Source organism: Anser cygnoides, chromosome Z, assembly GCF_040182565.1.
Source record: "Anser cygnoides isolate HZ-2024a breed goose chromosome Z, Taihu_goose_T2T_genome, whole genome shotgun sequence".
Taxonomy (NCBI): Eukaryota; Metazoa; Chordata; class Aves; order Anseriformes; family Anatidae; genus Anser; species Anser cygnoides.
The window spans coordinates 18249866-18271471 of record NC_089912.1 but is presented as its reverse complement, the minus strand read 5'-3'; the positions used below and the strand labels follow the sequence as shown (position 1 = coordinate 18271471).

General features: G+C 40.3%; 1 protein-coding gene and 1 long non-coding RNA gene across 7 annotated transcripts in view; one reads left to right on the top strand and one right to left on the bottom strand.

The window, feature by feature from the left end:
* Positions 1-10820, bottom strand: part of COMMD10 (COMM domain containing 10) — a 120299-nt gene extending 109479 nt beyond the window's left edge. For 4 of the 5 annotated variants that reach the window (XR_010827900.1, XM_066988702.1, XM_066988703.1 and 1 more), the window contains exons 1-4: positions 10683-10820; positions 10480-10570; positions 8864-8974; positions 7133-7288 (exon numbers count right to left, since the gene is read on the bottom strand). Coding sequence is in view for 4 of the 5 variants with exons in the window: in XM_066988702.1 (XP_066844803.1) it covers positions 7133-7288; positions 8864-8974; positions 10480-10570; positions 10683-10714 (390 nt within the window). In the remaining variant the exon portion in view is untranslated. The remainder of the gene's footprint in view (positions 1-7132; positions 7289-8863; positions 8975-10479; positions 10571-10682) is intronic. The other variant, XM_066988701.1, reaches the window with a different exon arrangement.
* LOC106047879 (uncharacterized) overlaps positions 10534-21606 on the top strand; it is a 55486-nt gene continuing 44413 nt past the window's right edge. For both annotated transcript variants that reach the window (XR_007159437.2, XR_010827901.1), the window contains exon 1: positions 10534-10842. This is a non-coding gene — a long non-coding RNA (uncharacterized lncRNA). The remainder of the gene's footprint in view (positions 10843-21606) is intronic.

Sequence of the window (21606 nt, the reverse complement as noted above, 5' to 3'; positions counted from 1 at the left end):
TGTGCAGTATATGATGTGCACTCAACTATAAACTCCTTTAAAGGTTCTTCCAGTACATTTAAGAAAACAATATTAGTGCAGAGGAGACACCAGAAGAACAAAGCCAAAGTGTGCTTTAATGGCTTTTCATACGAGTTAATGGCTTTTCACTTAAGTTTCATACAGTTTCTGACTATAGTCTTCTACCACATTTCAAACAGCAATAAAAAAAATTAATGGTATACAGTATTTTATAAATTCATCACCCTACTGGCTGAACTACCGCTGATAAGAATTTGACGATTAAGACTTTTCCATATTAAAAACAGAAAAATAAACTCAGATTTAATTTTAAAAGGAAAAAAATTGTTGAGTGTGTAAAATGAACTGGATTCTTCATCTAAGATTGGCTCTCTCCTAGATGGTTACTGGTGTTAATTTCTTCTGATTTCATTTTTTCTTTTTTCCTGAAAGGATCAAGTCTTGTTTCTCTTCAGCAATCCTCATGTAGCACATATGCCAAAAAAGTCTTCAGAATTCTGAGTTCAATATCCAAAATAACCCTCCCTCACTTCTTTAATCTTTGAATTTTAAAAAGTAAAAGATACACACCAAAAATACCAGTAAACTTCAAAAGAAAAGAAACAAAAGAAATAATATGACATGAAATCGGTACAAGTCTAGCGGTAAGCAGCAACAACTTCAAAAGACTTTTCCCTAATTTAGGTTACTGGAGGTTTTCATCTTTACCTGTATTTTACCTGATAAGTACCTAGCTTAAAAGCAAACAGAAAGGGAGTACATGACAAACATTAGAAACAGCTTCCAAATCCATAGTATTTAGAGATTCACTTTGTGGAAAAAAAAAAAGTACTGTTGTACTGTCTGGCTCTATCTGTGAACTTGTGAACACAGGCAGTAAAAAAGTACACCAGTCTATGAGCACCTATATGGAAAAAGATAGCTGCTTGGCTCTTTTACCTAGCGGAAGAACACACAGCAGGATCCATTGGTGGGAAGATGAAGTCAGGCAGATTTTAGAGATATGATACATATTCTTATTAGCCACAAAAAATATGCTAGTAATTACCTGTCATTTCAAGCCTGGAAACCAGAATCAACCCCCCATTTCTAAAGCTCTTTTACATATTAAAGAAAAAAATTACAGTTTGTATTACACAAGAAGCTAAATGAGATTTGCATAGCACACGATTCTAACCTTAAAAGAGCTATTTTGCCTGTAAAAACAGAAACGTTTCAGTAAATATTCTCAAAATGTACGTTCTAAACTGTACCGTTTACACTTACTTGGTAGAGAATGGAAGGGGTATGGAGGATAGGAAGATACTCACTAAAAAATCCTCAAAAAATAGTACCTAAAAACTGTAAACTATTAAAAATAATGTTTGAGTGGAATATAAATAATAAATTACGAATATCCATATTTTATTATGAATAATAAAAGCAACTCCGTTGTGCTGTAGCTGGCTATTGAAATGAATCTCAGTAGGCACAGAATTGTGTCTTTACTGCATCTTTCATCATTTGTGTTTCTTTGCCACTGTCTGTAATGGCATTGTATAACGCAAGTTGGCTCACAATTCATTGTGTCAACGCCCATAGGGACAACACTCTCTTGTGACCTTTGTCACTGTAAGAATAATTAGTGAAACAAGAACTAAACAGAACCTGAAAGACATTTTCTTTCTGCTTAAGCTGTATTCCTCCTTATTCTACATTTCTTCCAATATCAAAAAGTATTTTTTCCCAAAACACAGCAAACAGACCCAATTCTCCTATTCTTTGTCATAACAACCTTAGGATGCATGTGTTTCAGAGAAATACTTCTATAGACTTGCCGCCATTTAAACAGAGGGAATTTTGTATATTCGCACTACAAATACACCCCTTAGCAAGACCAGTTTCTGAGAATACTGCTTTCAGAATTTTTCCCATATGGCTTCAAACAGTCAGTCAAGCTACAGAACTGACAGCTCTGTCAAGAGTTTTAGGAATGTAATTTCACTAGTTGCACTCCCACACATCATTATATTAAGTAATGCTGTCTGAATACTATAAAAAACTTCTCCTGCTTGGCAACATAGGACTATATTTTTTATTATGCATATTTTAAAGATACCATGAACAGTTTCCCAAAACAACAAGCTTATGAGGAATTTAGGTCGACTTACCTTTTAAATCATATAGATTTACAGAGTAACAAAAAAAATTATACAGAATGTAAGTGATTTTGGGGCTTTAGTGGGTTTGTTGTTGGTGGTGTTTTTTTTGTTGTTGTTGTTATTTGGTTGGGGGGTTTGTTTTGTTTTGCTTTTTGGAGAAAATGATACAAGCCTAGTCTCCCAGAAGAGCGGTGAGCCAAACTAATTATTAGTATTATGAAATAAGAATACTAGACAGTGAGCTACCCACTAGTTTTGGCCATAAATTAATCAATCCACAGCTACTCCTTCAGTTTATCTGAAAGTTCCAACATTTGATTGAAGTGCAAAGCATACCTCCAAATAAAAAACTGATAACCATTTTATGTTGCCTAAGAGTAGAAATGAATGAAAAAGAAAAGTAAAAAGGAATGAAAAGTAGAAATGAATGATTAGTGTCTAGACCTCCTTCTGTACGCTATACACATATATTCTGAATTCTAAATTAATATGTAGTCCTGCACATCACCTGTACAGGTGAGTAAAAGTCCCTCCCAAACACGCAGTGACAACCAGAAAACCTATATTTATTTTTAATAGTATGAAAGAAAAAATGTATATTATAAAGCCACTACATAAAACATCATTAATATTCAATGTAAGCCCATATCATATTGTATACATATTAGTTTCTTTCAAAATATAGCAGAAATGTCAGAGACACATATCAGAAAGGATTTCAAGTAGAATTCCACAGAATGAGTAAGAAATCAAACTATGTAGATATAAAAAAAAAATTATTCTTTACTATTTCTCATAATAAAAAAGCAATATCAATTAAATCAAAAGCTAACAGGTATATTGTTTTTTTAAAAAAAGAATACATATCACTTCAGCAAAATTGCACTCAAGTGGTAAAAAAATCAGAAATCAGGCAAGTACACAAACTGAAACTTCTGTGTTTATTCAGCAGGATATTTCACAAGCGGTAAACAATCAGTGTTAGGGATGTAAAAGAGCTAAGTCATGAAATGAGACATAATTTTCCGTCAAACAGCTTAACTTCAGTATTCTACTGCTACACTTCCAGCTAAGGTGCCAAAGGCAGGAGACACAATGAACAGATATTCTCATTCCATACAGTAACTCCTAAATTCCTAGAATCTGAATCAACAATAAAACTACAAGGCACTACATTTGACCAAAAAAAGCATCATTATGAATCCAACTTCAGCCATAAACAGAACATGAATAAATCTGAGTCTAAAAACCAAAGAAAGAAAAAAAACTTTCAAAATTCCTGAGAAAAGCAAACATCAGTGCTATCCTCAAGAAGGAAGAATCAGGGAACTACAGGCTAGGAAACCGCAACTCAATCCTTGACAAAGTGATGGAACAGCTAATCCTGGAAGCCATTACCAGGTGCATAAAGAACAAAAAGGGTGACCTGGAGTAGCCAGCATGGGTCCACAATAGGAAATTGATGTTTGAGCAACCTGATAAGCCTCTATGATGAAACACCTGGCTTGGTAGACAAGGTAAAAGCAGTTATATTGTTTACTTTGACTTCAGAAAGGCTTTCAACAACATCTCCCCTAACACTCTAACAGAGAAGTTGATGAAGTACAGGCTGGATGAGGAGACAGTAAGATGGACCAAAACATGCCTGAATGGCCAGACTTTGAGGGTGGTGATCAGTAACATGATGTCTAGTTGGAGGTCAGTAACTAATGGTGTACCTGAGGGATCAATACCGGATCCAGTCCCACTTTAACTTCTTTGATAATGATCTGGATGATGGGGAGGAACATACCTGCAGCAAGTCAGCAGATGACAAAAAACTGGGAGGAATGGTTGAGGTGCCAGAGGGTCAGGCAGCCATACAGAGGGACCTGGACAGGCTTGAGAGATGAGCTGGCAGAAACCTCTTGACATTCAACAAGGGGAAGTAACAAGTCCTGTACCTGGGGAAGAACAACCCCAGGCACCGGTACAGGCTGGGGGGCCAACCAGCTGGAAAGCAGCTTGGCAGAAAATGACTTGGGGGTCCTAGTGGTCACCATCTTGAGCATGAGCCTGCTACACATCCTTCCTGCAAAGAGGGCCAGTGGTGTCCTGAGCCTGCATCGGGCAAAGCATTGCCAGTAGGTGAATGCAGATGATCCTTCTCCTCTACTCAGCACTGGTGAATCCACACCCAGGAGTGCTGGCTCCAGTTCTGGGTTCCCCAGCACATAAGAGACATGGACATACTGGAGAGAATCTAGCAAAGGGCCGTGAAGGTGATGAAGAGACTGGAGCACCTCTCCTGTGAGGAAAGTCTGAGAGAGCTGGAATTGTTCAGCCTGGAGAAGAGAAGGCTTAGGGAGATCTTCTCAATGTATATAAAGACCTGAAATGGGGGGTGCAAAGATCCTCCTCTTTGCAAGAGCAAGGCTCTTTTCAGTGATGCCCAGTGCCCAGACGAGAATCAATGAGAACAAAACAGAACATGAGAGGTTCCCTCTGACCATCAGGATACACTTTTTTACTGCGAGGGTGCCTGAGCACTGACTGGCACAGGTTGCCCAGAAGGGTTGTGGAGTCTCCCTCCTTGGGATCATCAAAAGCCACCTGGTCATGGTCCTGGGCAGGCTGCTCTGGGTGGCCCTGCCTGAGGACCTGGACCAGATGGCCCCCAGAGGTCTCTGCCAGCCTCAACTATTTTGCGATTACGTTGCTGACAAGCATGACAAGAGAACTGTCACTTCCTTTTGCCATATATACATATTCCTTCTGTGGGAGAAGTGAGCAAATTTGGAATTTGCACACAGCCACGTAAACAAGTTTGTAAAGCACTTATATATGGAGGGCACATTTATGGGACCAGGTCTTTTAAATAATGTTTTAACCATTCCAGAGAATATTAATAATTAGATACACCTCTTTAAAGAAGCTCATATGATCTTTAAATCAATCTAAAATTCTGAATTGTAAAACCAATCCAAAAACAATCATACCCCAAGTGTTTTCCAGTATTCCAACTTTTTTAAAAGTAATGCAAGAGGTACTGATGAAAATTTATAGTGTTTGCTACTACAATATATCTTAAGACAATACTTAGCCTACTATTTCTCAATGTGCACCAAGATAATACAGCAAATACATGCTAATATACAATTACTTACAGAATACAGAAGGAAATAAATGAAAGGCTCACGCAGCCATCTACTACACTCATAATCTTATGAATCACCTTGTAGTGTCTTATAGGGAGATCACAAGTTCTTCTTCCATTATCCCTAAATATTTTCTCTTTACATGCCCTGTTAGCAGAAAAAAAAAATACTGTGTTTAGCAATTAGTTCTGTGAATTTAATCCTCTGGCTATGGAAATGCTCTCCTGAATTTCACCATTTTTCACTAAACTACAGTCTACAGAATAAAGACTTTACAGGTTTTTCAAAACATACTGAGAATGTAAATTCAAGCAGTTCAAATAAACTATACCTTAGGGCATACATTCATACTTGAACTGATACTCAACTTGCCATCCAGGCTAGGAAAAGAAAGGAAAAGGGTGAAAATGATGTTTTAAGCATATGTAGAGGCAGACACATAGATTTAAACCTGTTTTCATGCTTAAAAAAAAAAAGTAAATGACACTATATTTTTATAGTTGCTTTTGTGCAGGCATAATTACAAATGATAGTTTAAAACTACTTTATATGGGATGTAAAGCACCAGCAAAGTGTAATTTCATTACATGAGATGGTGGTGAAGGCACAAAGAGTCTCCAAAGCCATAACACACGCCAGAAGTATTGTATGTTGCAGGCCTCACACTAAACTACAGACAAACACACAAGTGTCACCCCCAAAGGAGGTCACAGAAGGACCACAGGTGCAAAGGGTACAAGTTTTAGCATATCTAGAATTCCAAATAAATGATGATCAAAGCTGTTTGTGCTAGATTCTCGTATTTTGAAAACCCAGCAGCAAAATATAGATCACTGCGCAGTTTGTCTTAAGAAAATTCATGGACAGCAGCTTGGTACAGTGCTTTCAGAATTACCTTCCAATCTGCGTGCACATGTTGTATTCTGAAAAATTAACCTTATAAGCTCTTACAATTTCACTTCGTTTTCAAATTGCTCACTTCCTTCAAATGGAAAGTCATACTTACCTATATAATCAGTGTACCTCTAATCATTTAACCTCTGGGACTTGTATGCTTGGCATTGGTAAATATTATTTCAAAAAAAACAGAAGCCAAGAATATTATGTGCAACTCTTCTTTTTGTGTGTGTGTGTACTTACAGTATCAGCCACTTTCTTAGTTAGGTGCATGAATTAGTAGAATTCCGCACATAAGAAAAATCTACAAGTTGTGTGTCTAAAATTACCCAGTTTTCCAAATGATCAAGTTTAAGTACTTGGAAAAAAATCAACTCTAATGCAATCACGTATATCTTTAGACTTTGTCACTGACATGTCTTGTCTTCTCAAAATGTGCATTTTACACCCAAAAGTGTAAAAGCTGCTGGTATACACTATGTTCTAACTTTGTCAGTGTACCATGTATTCCTTACCTATCAAATTCATTTTCTATGTACTTTTCACTAAACAAATCATAGAGTAACAAACTGAATCTTATACTAGCAAGATATATAGCAATAATGAAAGTAAAGCAAGAATAATTAAGCCAGTGTTCAACAGTTTTGTAGAACTATTTGATCCTGTCTGACACTGATACATTCTGTATACACACCTCCTAATGCAGCTGAAGGCTTATCAAGAATCACAGGATGTTATACCTGCTCATAAATGTGTACATTTATACCTAAAGATACAATGGAACTTCAGTGCCCTGACCACATTTATCCACTACCTAATAAGCTTGTTCTGTTTTTCAGCACCTTGTCTTGTCATGAATTTTGTATCTTAGACTTCTTGCTTTAAAACACAGCTATATAGCTTTACTCTCTTATATAAATAAAAAAAAAAAATTACCTTCTGAGGGGTCAAAACCCTCTGCCTGAACTTTTCAATCGTATCTTGACCTGCAGCTGCCCATGCACTGGCAAACGCTTCAGCTTTGTCTTGATCCAGGTGAATACTTTGCAGCTGTTGTTGCAGTGAAGCAGGCTTCAGATTGTGATAAACTGCCTGTTTAAAGGAAAAATAACTGCTATTGTTGAAGTGCTGTTCTACAAGTTGTGCCAGCAAAATTCTACCACAGATGGCCATCACATCCACCCAAGATTTTTACTAGCAACTCTACTGTTGATATTAGCTAGCAACTTTCCTGTTCATATTAACCCTTTCACTGAGCAGACAGAGGAGTGTAACTATCCCAATTATATCTCAAAGTGCAGTATTCCAAACGAGATAGACAAACTATGAAAAATGCATATGTAGACCAGATCTCGGTACACCCCTATATTTCTCCACTGTAAATATGCTAAAACAGCTATCACCGGAAAAAATCTGGGCTTTAAAGTCAATTATGACCAGGAAAAAAGGACAGCTTTTCCAAACTACACCCACATTAGCATCGATTTTAGTGATAAACATTCTATATCATTGACTGGCCTCCACTTTAAAAACAGGGCTCCACTATCCTCCAAATCTCCCTCCCACCCCCCGCCCCCCCCAAAAAAAACCCAACACAACACATACAGCAAAAACCATGCAGCAGCCTTATTTCTATCTGTCCATAGATCAAAAGGCTATTAAAAAATTTATGCTTTGACAGGATAAGCAGCTATTCTAAAAAAAAAAAAAAAAAGAGCAGCAATCAGTTGGAACATAGAAGAGTCCTCACGTAACAAGTATTACACCTGGGAATCTTCTTTGGACTGATCAGTACTTTTTTTTTTTTTTTTTTTAGATGCAAAAAAAGTAAGTCCTGGGACACACAACTACTCTTTCTACCCATCTGCAATAATTATCATACTAAAGCAGTCAAATTAAGACCAGAGAATAATACAGGTAAGCTCCTGTCAGGTTGAGAAAAAATTTCAAAATTCCAGTCTGGATGTGACCAGTGTTTCTTTTAACTTCTCATAGATTCACTGTCTGTTTGTTCTCTTTTTAATACTGTGGAACATGTTAACTAAGCTAACTCACATTAAATTGACACGTGCAGGAAAGGACGATTCACATCTCATGGCACACCTGATTGCCATCAGTATGCATGCCCAATGCAGACTGCACTCACTGTACTTGCATGGAATTGTATCAACAACACTGCAGCTGTCACAACTTCTAAATAGAGTTACATATTTAATGTGTCATATCTTGGCATCCCACCTGAGTGGTGGCTGAGTGCCAATGCACAGCAGAAACAGCGAACCTCCTCTGTGTACAAGTCACCTAGCTGTACATCATGCATTCACCTACTCATACAGACACTAGAGCTACAGCAGTTTGTCTGCTCACCTACAAATAAGAGGAAAGACTACACCTAAGTACCAGTACTTCCCTCACAGTCATACAGAGGTGGTTTCCATCATCTGTATTTACTTTGTTTAGAAAATCATCCCACAAATGCAATGAGTCCAATTCAGATTAGCAAAGTGTGCAAACTAAAGCTGTAAAATCATGCCCACAAGACATGCATAATTTACTATAGATACATGTTTTCACAAATTACTTTTTAGCTTCACATCTATATTTTTAAAACCACAATCTGATAAAAATATATATATTTAACAACTCACAATGATAAAAAAGATGTACCTGTTCCAAAATGAATGATATAGTTTCAAGAACTAGATGAAGATCCTGCTTTTCCAACGAAAAAGCTATTTGAAGTTTTTCTTCTTCCTCTTCACTGAAGCTACTTTCAGCCTGAAGCACAAAAATAGTTACTGCTGACATTCTATTTGGCTGCCATAAACATATTTGCCAATAGAAAAGCTTTCTCCCCATTTTTATAAGCATAATATTTGTCCTGTTTTTCTAAATGGACAAAGAAAAGCCCTTTTCCAGCAGAAAAATACAATGTAATACAATGTTTCATCTCACTGAATATCAGACTTAACTTACAAAATATTGTGTGCTTTTATCACGGTCAATTTAAAAACACCACAAGAAAATGCTTTCTACTTACACTTGAGAGCTACTAAGGAAACACATATCTTTTGACTACATCAGATTGTCTCCAATAAACTTTTACAAGTAAAAATAAGAAAAGTAAGAAGTGCACTATTCCAAAGAAAACTGAAGGCAAAGCTGTTTTGTAGTTACTTATGCAGGCTTCTTCCACTCCAGATACTCCTTTTGAAAAATGCCTACGCTGTTATAGAGAAAATGAAGCCCTAATGTAAGCTGTTTTGAAAGTCAGATTTTTACAATATATAGCACACCATATTACTGAAGATTACTAAGAATGTGCTGTACTTTTAAACGCAGAAGTTATGTTTATTATACTGCAGTAAATTAAAGAGTAATTTAAATGCAGATGTTGTCATCTTTTCAAATGTAATTACTAATAGTTGATGCTACAAACATCAAACCACCACATTTAGACCACTTAATAAGCCAAAACTGCAAAGCTCAACAAAAAAAGCAATTGAGCTGTCAGAATAAGCAAAATGAGGCAATTACAGAAAAATTTAAGTGATTACAGAGTTTGTAGCAAGAATATCAAAATGGAAATGTTATCTGAATCATTAGAAACCTCACTGCAATATCAGCAGCATCCAAGCTAGTAATTTCGGTAGGGAGAAATTAGGAATTGAATCAAATAATCCAAACAGCCCTTACAGCCTCAGAGCTATAACCTTTAACAAGGTTTTATTTTCTGTCAACGCTACTCCTAACCTGAAACGTTTTAGTGTTTAGGTGTATGTAAACCCTAATTGTGTTTGTTTTCTTATTTATCTCTAAACAAAAAATAGGGAATATGCAAAACATGACACTGAAATATATATATATATATATATTTGGAAGAAATCCTCAACAAAATTATTTCTGTTTTAACATTTTGCTTATGGTTCCCCCTGCAACATTTTGTGTCAAAATCAGATTTAAACTCCACTTGACTTTTTGACCATGGGGTGAAACAGACTCCTGATGTTCCTTCTGTCACGCCATTAAAAAAGTAAATGAAATCAGTAAAATAAAACAAATCTGACTGGAAAAAGTGACAAAAACGCCCGTGTACGGTTTATTTTCGACCTGAACCCCCCCAAGCTCTGGCCCACGGCCACAGCAGCACGGGATGAGGGCGGGCACTCGCAGCAAGGCCCGGGGAAGCGGCTGCCCACCGGAGCGGCCCCTCCTGGGGGCACGGCCCCGGCCCCAGCCCCGGCCCCGGCCCGGCCATCAGGAGCCCGCCCGCCCGCCCCGACCTTCAGGTGCAGCTTCTGCAGCAGGCGGGACAGCAGCCGCGGGAAGCGGCCCGGGTCCACGACGTTCAGCAGCGACACGGCCCGGCGGATGCTGCGGAGAAGGAGAGGGGGAGGAGGTGAGCGGGGAGGAGGCCGGGGTCCCGCCCCGCCGACCCCGGTCCCGGTCCCGGTCCCGGTCCCGCCCCGGGCCGGGCGGCCGCTACCTGTCGGTCTCCGGCACGACGGGCGCCGCCATGGCTGCCGCTGCCGCCCCGCCCCACGACGGCAGCGCGGTGGGGCCAAGCGCCGCCCGCGGCGGTGCCGTGCCGGGGCTTCGCGGGCTCCGCCGACGGAAAATGGCTGAAGGCGGGAGGCGCTGTGGAGGTGGGTAAGGCGACGGGGCACAAAGGGAGTAAATTATGGCAGGCGGGACAAGTCTGGAAATAATGGAGGAGCTTTGAGAAATATTTTACAGATGTGCCCGCTGGACAGAGCTGCCTGGCTCTGTGAAGTGAGGGGATTTTAGTGATAGATCATAGAGTCATAGGATCATAGGGTTAGAAAAGACCTTCAAGATCATCTGGTCCAACCGTCACCCTGCTACCAATGTCACCCACTAAACCATGTCCCTAAGCACCACATCCAGTCTTTCCTTGAACACCCCCAGGGACAGTGAGTCCATCACCTCCCTGGGCAACCCGTTCCAGTGCCTGACTGCTCTTTCTGAGAAGAAATGTCCCCTCATTTCCAACCTGAACCTCCTCTGGTGCAACTTGAGGCCACTCCCTCTAGTCCTATCTCTAGTTATCTGCGAGAAGAGGCCGACTCCCAGCTGCCCACAACTTCCTTTCAGGTAGGTTTAGAGAGCAATAAGGTCTCCCCTGAGCCTCCTCTTCTCCAGACTAAACAACCCCAGGTCCCTCAGCCTGGGCACACTCCAGGGGCTTGATATCCTTCTTGTACTAGGGGGCCTAAAGCTGAACGCAGCGCTCGAGGTGCAGCCTCACCGCAGCAGAGTACAGGGGGACGATCACCTCCCTGCTCCTGCAGGCTACACTATTCCTGATACAAGCCAGGAAGTCGTTGGCCTTCTTGGCCACCTGGGCACACTGCTGGCTCATGTTCAGGTGAGCATCGACCAACACCGCCAGATCCTTTTCCTATGCACAGCTTTCCAGCCACTCCACCCCAAGACTGTAGCATTGCATGTGGTTGTTGTGGCCAAAGTGCAGGACCCAGCACTTAGCCATGTTGAACCTCATCCCGCTGGCCTCTGCCCATCGACCCATCCCGTCCAGGTCCCTCTGCAGGGCCTTCCTACCCTCCTGCAGAAGGTCAGCTGACATTTCAGCCAGGGCCTGTGCAGATAAAAGCCTCCTTAAACCATTGTCAGGACGAGAGGAGCGGCAGCCCTGGCTGTACCCAGCTGGAGCTTTGGAGAGAGAGCTCCTAGCTGAGGGCTTGTGTCCTAACTCTTACCAGAAGGTTGACCCACAGTCTCTTACTAAAGGCAGCAACATTTGTCATGCTATTGTTCTGGGGTGAAATGTAATTACAGTCAACTATTTCATCTGTTTTTCTTTATAGAGCACTGAAAAGGCACTATTCTTGCGATAAATTTGTTTGGCTGGAAAATAAAAATGAGTATTTCATTCCATGCTGAAATAACGTAAGTTCGTGTTCTAGGAATTCTCCCTGGAGAGCAGAATTTTATGAACATTGTTCAGTCAAAACGAGCAAGGGCGACTGCAAGTCTAGACAATTGCTTACTTATTTAAAAAAGTTCTAGCTGATGCAGTTATGCTATGTGCTACTCAGGTTTGCTGCCAGTTCTCTGCTTTTATAAATGTATATATAAGTTGTAATATTTTAAAGTGCTCTCTTTCACGCTTTGCTGCATCAAATGAATGTTCAAAATGAGTAGCCAAACCAATAAGCATTAAATAGTTATCTGGACAGGATCCTGAGCAACCTGTGCAACCTGGACCCACTTCACACAGGAGGTTTGACTAGAGACCTCTGGAGGCTGATGTGATTCTGTGATCAAAGCCTCACTGACGGGAATAAGATGACTTGATTGGAAATAATAAATAATGAAGTGAACCTGATGTGGTACTCTCAAGTGCATAATTAAATGTTTTTTTCTTCATGTCTTTTTTTCTGATAGGGTAGATGGGTAGGACTATTAGATTCGTCTGCTCAGATCCTATGACAAAATCTTAGGCACAGTGACTGAGATTTCAGAGCATTTAACTGCCAATGAAAGTTAGAAATCTTACTGTAATAAAACTGTCTTGAAAAGCTCAGGCTCACCTGCTTTGCATTTCCAGAAATTGAGCTGTGTTCTATTTTTTCACAAATATTGAACAAAACTTTGTGTTACTTTCCTATGGTTTATTTTACAGACTTTTCTCATCACCTAACTGTTAAGCTAGAATTCATTTAGGTATCTCTTTCTGACATGATCTCTTTTTAAAATACTTGTATGATTATCAGAGGTAACAGACTATATAGACCATGAAAAGGATGTAAAGTTAGGAATTACAGAATACTTTCTACACTAGGTTATTTAAGCATTGTAATGTAGCATATGGTAGCTTTAAAAGTTCTTTCATTAGAGGTTTTAAAGCATAGAGAGACAAATAACCTGTCAAGAAAGGTGGGCAGTAAATATGTAGAACGTGAGTAAAGGTTATCCAGTATTGAGGATAACAGGCTCTTGAGAGCCTACCAGTACCTCTTTTCTTTGAGTGTATAATTTTCTCTGTTTTATTGTGCCCTTTTGGTCCACTTTTAGTTCCACAGCCTGTTATTTTCAGTGTCATTCTGTTCATTTTCAGTTACCTCAGTTATTTCTCCTTATTTCCACAATTCTAAAGGTTCTTTACAAAAGTGTTTGGAACTCCTTCAGGATATGATTTGTACAATGTCCCTGACACTTCTGACTAAATAATTGTCCTACAACTCAGTGAAAATAAAATAGTAATGTTTCACATCAATTTTTGTTTGCTACTGATTATCTCACAGGTGGCTTAAATAATTTCAGTTAGCAAACTATAAAATTGTGTGGCAGGAATTGAATTTGGACTTTTACCTAATATTAAATAGCACAATTTTGCAAATCTTGTTGGAGAAAAAAAATGTATTTTAAGCGTTTCAGTTAGATCATGTCTGTCAGAAATAAATACTTCCCTGTTGCTGGCTATGACTGTTACCATTAAGAAACAATGTGCCATTCTTTCTATGCCATTATTTGAGTTCCACTGAGTGAGTAATCTCATTAAAATCAACAGGGTTCTGCTCAAATTGAATAAGGGTGGGGGACTCTCACTTTATCAGTCCTATGTGTCAGTTTATTATATGCTATTTTTATGCTTATATGTGAACACTCACATCTAGTCATGTGAAGGGAGTAAAATTATTTGGATCATGTTGTCATTCACAACAGAAAGCAGAGCTGCACAGTCTACTTTTTAATGGAATGCAACTGTTAGCACACAGGAGATTTGGTCATGGACAACGGACTTTAATTTGTTCCATTATAACATGCACAGACATGATGCTGTAAGGGAACAGCATTCATACATTTGCACCTGAGTGGAGGTGAAAGCAGGTCAGTACTTGGCATGGTCAGGCTAGTGGGTAAAATATATATTGCCCTCTACCAATAATAGGATGGAAAATCTTTCCATGGTTCATGCCAAGATTATAAATTAGAGTTAATGAAATGTAACTATGGCCTTTTAGCATATTTAAAATTGTTAGCTCAGACTTGATGTATCCTTTTCTCTAACAGAATGGAATCAAACAAAATCATCCACTGAAACATGTATAATTTATTTTAAAATGTTATAAGATTATGAAAAACATGTTAAAGGAGAAGCTACAATCAGTATTGCTATTACTAGCTAAGAAATTCAGCAGAGCTGCAGCAACTGTAATCAATTTGGTGCAAATATTTATTTAAGGCATATTTAAATATCTAGAAAGTATCAATCTATATTTCTTCAGTCAAGTTCTTCTGGTTTTCCCACTGAAGTCAATCAACTCTATATTCTACTTTCATTTGGATGTATATAAAGTTCTGTTGTGCTCTTATAAGAGGTATTAAAAAGATCATGGAAACTATCTGGGAAAGATTTCAAAGTACTTTTTTTAAAATTTTTTATGGGTTTCTGTATTTGCATGAATCAGAGGCTGGCAAATTATAGAGTTACTTCAACAAATGCTGGCACATACTAATGTAGTTCAATAATGGCATGGACTCATTTTTCTCTAAGTAATGCAATTGAATTGAATGGCACTGTGCCAATATGCAGAAGTTCATTTGAAGGCAGGAGGAATAGTTTAGTGGTCTGAGGTTGTGACTGAAGTATCTAGATTTTCTGCAGCCACTGATCTGACATCTCCCAGGACTAACTGTCCATCATTTTAAAGCAATAAAGGTAATCCAAGTACCATTCACTTTACTGCAGTTACCTAGTATCAGGTCTCAATGCAGATGGGAATCCTGTAGCACTTCATACAAGATTTGGGAGCTTGCTTTGGGGAAAAAAAATAACCTCCATTCTCTGCCTGTTGTTTTAAAGTGGTGAAATCTGTTCCATTCCTAGTGTTATTTCATTTCATGCGACTATACAAATATAACTGTAGGTGAATACTCATGGAGTCTTTAAATCAGAGGAGTTATATATAAATAAAAAATAAAAGTTGGTTTTGAGTGTGCAATTCTGCATGAAAGATTTGCAAGCATTGTACAAGAAAAAGCCAGCATTATTTTGCCATGTATCAGTATGGAAACAGATGAACACACAGAAGTAATGGCCTTCCTACAGCTGTCTAGCTGTAAAACCTTGTGTCCCAGTACTTAGTGGTGACTTTGTCCTTTGATTTGAGAGACAGTTTTAGTCTGCCTTCTTATCACAGAATCATAGAATATCCTGAGTTGAAAGGGACCCACAAGGATCATGGAAGTCCAACTCCTGTCTCTGCACAGGACCACCCAGAAATCAAACTGTATGTCTGAGAGCATTGTCCAAATGTTACTTGAACTCTGACAGACTTGGTGCCTTGACCACTGCCCTGGGGAGCCTGTCCCAGTGCCCGACTACCCTCTGGGTGCAGAACCTTTCCCTAACCCCCAGCCTGACCCTCCCCTGTCCCAGCTCCATGCCGTTCCCTCGGGTCCTGTCGCTGTCCCCAGAGAGCAGAGCTCAGCGCCTGCCCCTCCGCTCCCCTCGTGAGGGAGCTGCAGGCCGCCATGAGGCCTCCCCTCAGCCTGCTCGGCTCTGGGCTGAACAAAACAAGGGACCTCAGCTGTTCCTCATACGTCTTCCCCTCCAGACCCTTCACTGTCTTTGTAGCCCTCCTTTGGACACTCTCTAATAGTTTTATGTCCTTTTTATACTGTGGTGCCCAAAAACACACACAGTGCTCAAGGTGAGGCTGCACCAGCACAGAGCAGAACAGGACAATCCCTTCCCTTGACTGGCTAGCAATGTCATGCTTGTTGCACCCCAGGGTATGGTTATTTCTTTTGGCTCCCAGGGCACACTGCTTACTCATATTCAACTTGCTTTTGACCAAAACACCCAGATCCTTCCCCAGTCTCTCATCCCCCAGTCTGTACTTACAGCCAGGTTTGTGCTGTCCCAGGTGCATCATCTGGCACTTGCTCTTGTTACACTTGGTATTGTTGGTGATTGCCCAGCTCTTTGATTTGTCAAGATACCTCTAGAAGGCCTTTCTATCCTTGATGGAGTCAACAGCTCCTCCCAATTTAGTGACACCTGCAAACTTCACTCAGTATACCTTCAAGTCCTACATCCAAGTCATTCATGAAAACATTAAGGAGAACTGGCCCTGGAATGGAGCCCTGGGGAACACATGGGCTGGCCGCTAGCCTGATGTAACCCCATTTACTATAACCCTTCAAGCCTGACCCATCAGCCAATTGTTTACCCATCATATTATGTATTTGTATAACTGTATGCAGGGCATCTTGTCCAGAAGGATGCTGTGAGAAACAGTATCTAAAGCTTTGCTGAAATCCAAAAAGGTGACATCTGCTGGCTTCTCTTGATCAACTAGATGGGTGACCTTTTCATTAAGGAAGTTAAGGCTGTTAAGCAGAAATTTCTCCTCATGAACCCATGTTGGCTGTGGACAATGACCACATTGTCTTTCAGGTGTTTTTCAATAAGTCCCAAAATAATTTTCCCCATAATTTTACCAAGCACTGAAGTGAGACTTACAGGCCTGTAATTACCAGGATCTTTCTTGCCCTTCTTGAAAATTGGAAGAGTATTTGCCAGCCTCCAGTTGACCAGGACCTTTCCAGATTCCCAAGATCATTGAAAAATAGTGGAGAGAGGTGTTGCAATATCATCAGCTAGTTCTCTGAGTACCCTGGGAGGAATCCCATCAGTCCCCATAGACTTACATGCATCCAGCAGGAGCAGCAAGTCCCACACAAGTTTGGGCTTGGCTGTGAGTTTGTTGTTGCTGCAGTCATGGTCCTCCAGCTCAGGGCACTTGGGATCCCAGAGCACATCATTGGTGTTGAAGACAGAGGTGAAGAAGGCAAAGAAGGTGAATAAGGCAAAGGTCTCTGTTTTGTCTACATCTCTGTTTGTGTGGTGACAGTCCTCATCAAGTAATGGAGCAATGTTTTCTCTGGTCTTCCTTTTGCTGTTAACATATATATGTATAAAAAAAAAACAAAACACTTTTTATTGTTCCCCACAGTACTGGCCAGTTTCAACTCTAATTGAGCCTTGGCCATACAAATTTTCTCACCCTTATCTGTCACCTACAGAGGCAAACAGCATCTTACTAGTCCTCCCATGTCATCTGACCTCACTTCCAGGGGCTGTACACTTTTTTTTCTACCTAAGCTCTAGAAGATCCCTGCTCAGCCTGACCAACCTTCTGCCCTGCCTGCTTGACTTTCAGCATTTTGCAATTGCCTGTTCCTGTGCTCTTAAGAGGTAGTACTTAAAAACTGACCAGCACTGATGGACCCCAAGGCTTTCAAACGCAGTTTCCCAGGGGACCTTATTAACTGTTCCTTGAGCAGCCTGAAGTCTGCTCTCCCCATATCCACGGTTGAAGTTTTGGTGGCAGTTTTCCTTCTATCACCAAAGATTTTAAACTTGACTACTTCATGGTCACTGTGGCCAAGATAGCCACCAATCGCCACTTTGCCCATGAAACCTTCTCTGTTCACAAGCAATATATCTAGGAGGGCACCTTTCCTACTTGTCTCCCTAAGTACTTGTACCAAGAAGTTATCATCCTGGTGTTTTGGGAACCTCCTGGACCCGCTTGTATCAGCTGTGTGGTATTCCCAGTTAACATCTGGCAAGTTGAAGTGACCCCTTAGGACAAGGGTGGCTGATCTATAGGTATCTCTGAGTTCCTTAAAAATGATTCATCAGTGTCATCATCCTGGCTGGGTGGCCTATAGTAGACTCCACAACAACATCCCCTTTATTTACTCTGACCCAGGCCCGAGGGAAGCAGAAGACTTCCCTATGGGTTGGGTCCAGACAGCATATTGTGCCCTCTGTTCCCCTCAGAAGAGACTCCTCTATGACAGTAACCTTTCTTTTTCTCTTGATGGTGATTGTTGTGATACAGGGGATAGGCTGACTTATTCAAAACTCCCATCTTCTAACTCACCTGATAAAACCTCAAGGGGTCTTTCTCTCTAGCACATCTTTACATCCAAAGGCATAATACTTAATGGCCTTGGCTTTCATTGTGGCCACTTTGAGCCATATAATAATAATTTTATTAACATTTTGTTTAGATTGGCCGTTGTTTTGGAAGCAGCTCTAAGTATTCCTTGCAATATGCAAGGAGAGCTGCTTTTTTTGTTTTTTAGTTGGTTGGCTTTGTTTGTTTCTTTTTTTTCCTCACAGCTGTGACTTCTTATATCTAAAAGTATAGAGAAATTGTTGAATGCTGCTTGTCTTCAGTGTCTGTCTAGCTTAAAGTCTGACAGGAAAATGAGGCAAAACAGCAAGGTTATGTTCATAGCTCTATAGCTCTGTCATTTTATCTGAATTTTCAAGTTTGTAAATGGCAGAGGATGTGCAGTGGAGTCTTTGGAATCAAAAGCATCTCAATAACACAATGCTCAAGCATGTGGGAGGTTAGTGGAGAAAGAACATCTCTGCCTTCACAAAAATTGTACAGGAGCACATTATTCATTTATATGACATATACTTCACCGTAGTGATAACAACTAAGAAAGCAGAAGGTGAATATCTACTTCCAGATGCACACTGACTGTCAGTCAAGAGAAATAAACTGGAGGCTAGCTACAATGAATTCAAATTAAATTGAATCAATTTTTAGGCACGAGACAAACGGATGGTATCTTAGCTAGACTATACTTTAATATGTACCTGTGCTTTCATCTTTCCTTAAGCCACTGTGGGATCACTGGTGAGCAAAAGCAGCCACATGAACAAGGAACAGGTATGCTAAGTAAACTGACAGTGTCACAAACTGTTTAACCTGCATAATCTAGAGAGAGGAGGAATGACAGACCTTATGGAACAGTTCATTGACCTGCCTTCCCTTATCATTTTAAACACTAGCTTTCTAAAACAAACCTATTCCTTAAGGAAAAACATTCTGTTTAGACTGCCATCTTACAAAGTAAAAGGATGATCTAGTGTCATCTGGAGAGCAGACATTTTCATGAGAGGCTAAGAAATGTTCTCTGCCTTTTCTGCTAGTGGATTTTATTTGTAGCCACCATTTGTGGCATTAGGTAATTGCCTACTGAAACCTATTGGACGTGGGAACTCTTTTATTTTTATATACGTGCATCTACCACTGCATTTCACAATTAGTATAAGCATATGCGTGACTGTCCTGATGTTGGCTGGATGGAGTTAATTTTCTTCATAAAGTGTGGTGCTGTGCCTTGTGTTTGTGGGGAAAATACAGATGATAACACACCAGTGCTTCACTTACACAGGGCCAAGGACCTTTCAGCTTCTGGTGCTGCCCCACCAGCGACGACACTGGGTGCACCAGGAGCTGGGAGGGGACACAGCCAGGACAGCTGGCCCAAATGGACCACAGGGATGTCCCGTGCCACCTGGTGTCATGGTCAGCAATAAAACTGGGGTAAAGAAGGAGGAACGGGGGACATGTGGAGTGATGGCGTTTTTCTACCCAAGGAACTGCTATGTGTGATGGGCCCTGCTCTCTGGCAGTGGCTGACACCTGCCTGCTGATGGGAAGCAGTGATTGGATTCCTTGGTTTGCTTCATTTGCACGGCTTCTGCTATGCCTGTTGAACTGGCTTTGTCTCAACCCATGAGTTTTTTTCACATTTACCTTTCTAGTTGTCTTCCTCCATGCCATTGGGTGGGAGTGAGCAAGTGGCTGCGTGGAGCTCAGCTGCATGCCAGGGCTAAATCACAACAGTGACACAGGTCTTTCTCTCCTCCTCCCTTCCTCCCTTCCTTCCTCCCTTTCTTCCTTCCTTATCCTCCCTGTGGCTGAATGTCCTAATAGTGGTTATATTTGTTCACAATCAGCTGTCCACTTGAAAATAGGGGAAAAGTTAGTAGGGCCATTCCTTGCAACAATATGGAGTCACTCCCAAACCTCAGCAGAGGTGCCTCTGCAACTTTCTCTTATTTTCATTATCCTTGTCTTGGCTCTCACTTCTGTTTTTTGCAGGTTTTTGTTCTTGTTTTTGTGTTTGTTTGTTTTTTTTTCCAATATTTTCAAGCTTGCATTGAATGTGTTAGTGACAGTGTTCTCACCTTTTGCATTCGACCATGATTCTGATGGAGTGTGAAAAACATAAAGCAACACTAATTAATTTAATAACAGGATTCTGAATACTTACATGTGGGGTTTAATCAAATTACACATATAATTTAAAATGTAGCTTTACTACAGGAATTCACTTGAGAAACATTTTGTTTTGTTTTGCCTCTAACTGGAAAGAGTTAAAAGCTCATTCAAATTTGTCCACATTGTTCTAAAGAAAGTTTGACATCTTCATGTCATCTTTATGTTCTTCAGCTGCTTCTTCTGTCAAGTTCAGAAGGACTTTGTGGCACACCTAGAACAAGAAACCATTGACATACCTGAATATATTGGCAAGATTTCCACTTACCATAAAGGAATATAGTTCAGAGGTAGTCGTGGACTTCTTGGACTCCTAGTATAGCTCAAAGGATACTTTGGGACCGGGGAGGTATCTGAGGTAACAGGATCAGATTTGAGTGCCAAATATAGAGTGTTTTAACCACCATAGCAGATATAACTATTAAGTAAGTTTCTTGGTACTGTGTTTTTTTATGCTACAAGCTTAAGTATTAAAGTGTCATTATCTGCAAGGGACAAAAAATCTTTCTGAGGTATCAGCTCAGAAGTAGGCTCTGATGTTAAGGTATTTTTGGAGTATGATCCAGGAATTTTCTTCTACATGGAGATACCTGTATCTTGGAGCAGGAGGCCTCTGTCCACAGACCAGGAGGCCTCTGTCCACAGACAACAGCCTCTTTTAGGGAAGAAAGATGTTACCAAATCCAAAATTTAGAGAGCAGCTTCAGGAAAAACAAGCAGTGGGCCCAGAGAATGATTCCCCCACCTAACAGTATGCAATTTGAGATGGCCTGGGGCAACCTGCATCATTCAAGATCCTCACTCCTTAAGTGAGGGATCCTCACTCCTTAAAAATGGTGAAAGAGACCCTGAGTGCCCATTATGAATGAGAATAGCTACCTCCTCAGAAGACAGGGTGTCTGTTGTGGTATTTGAAATCTGTAATGTCTTGTAGCAAGGAGAAGACTCCTGGAACTGAAGAGACTTTTTCTGCCCAGAGGCAAAAATATCTAATCCATTTACTTCCAGTGTGAGCTATAATTAACGACTGATCGAGGAGAGTGCACCATATGCTGGTGAGGGGAAAAAAATGCTGACCAAACTTGTTGGTTTCAGTCTTGTAGCCTGGACACAGCAAGAAACAGCTGCAAAGTAGTTTCCACTCTCCTCCTCTTTGTATACTGGTTGACACAGTATATATATATTATGACACATAACTGGGTGACCTAGTTTTAGAAGACAGTGTTAGCTCAAATAACTCCCACTTCATCTATACAAGACATG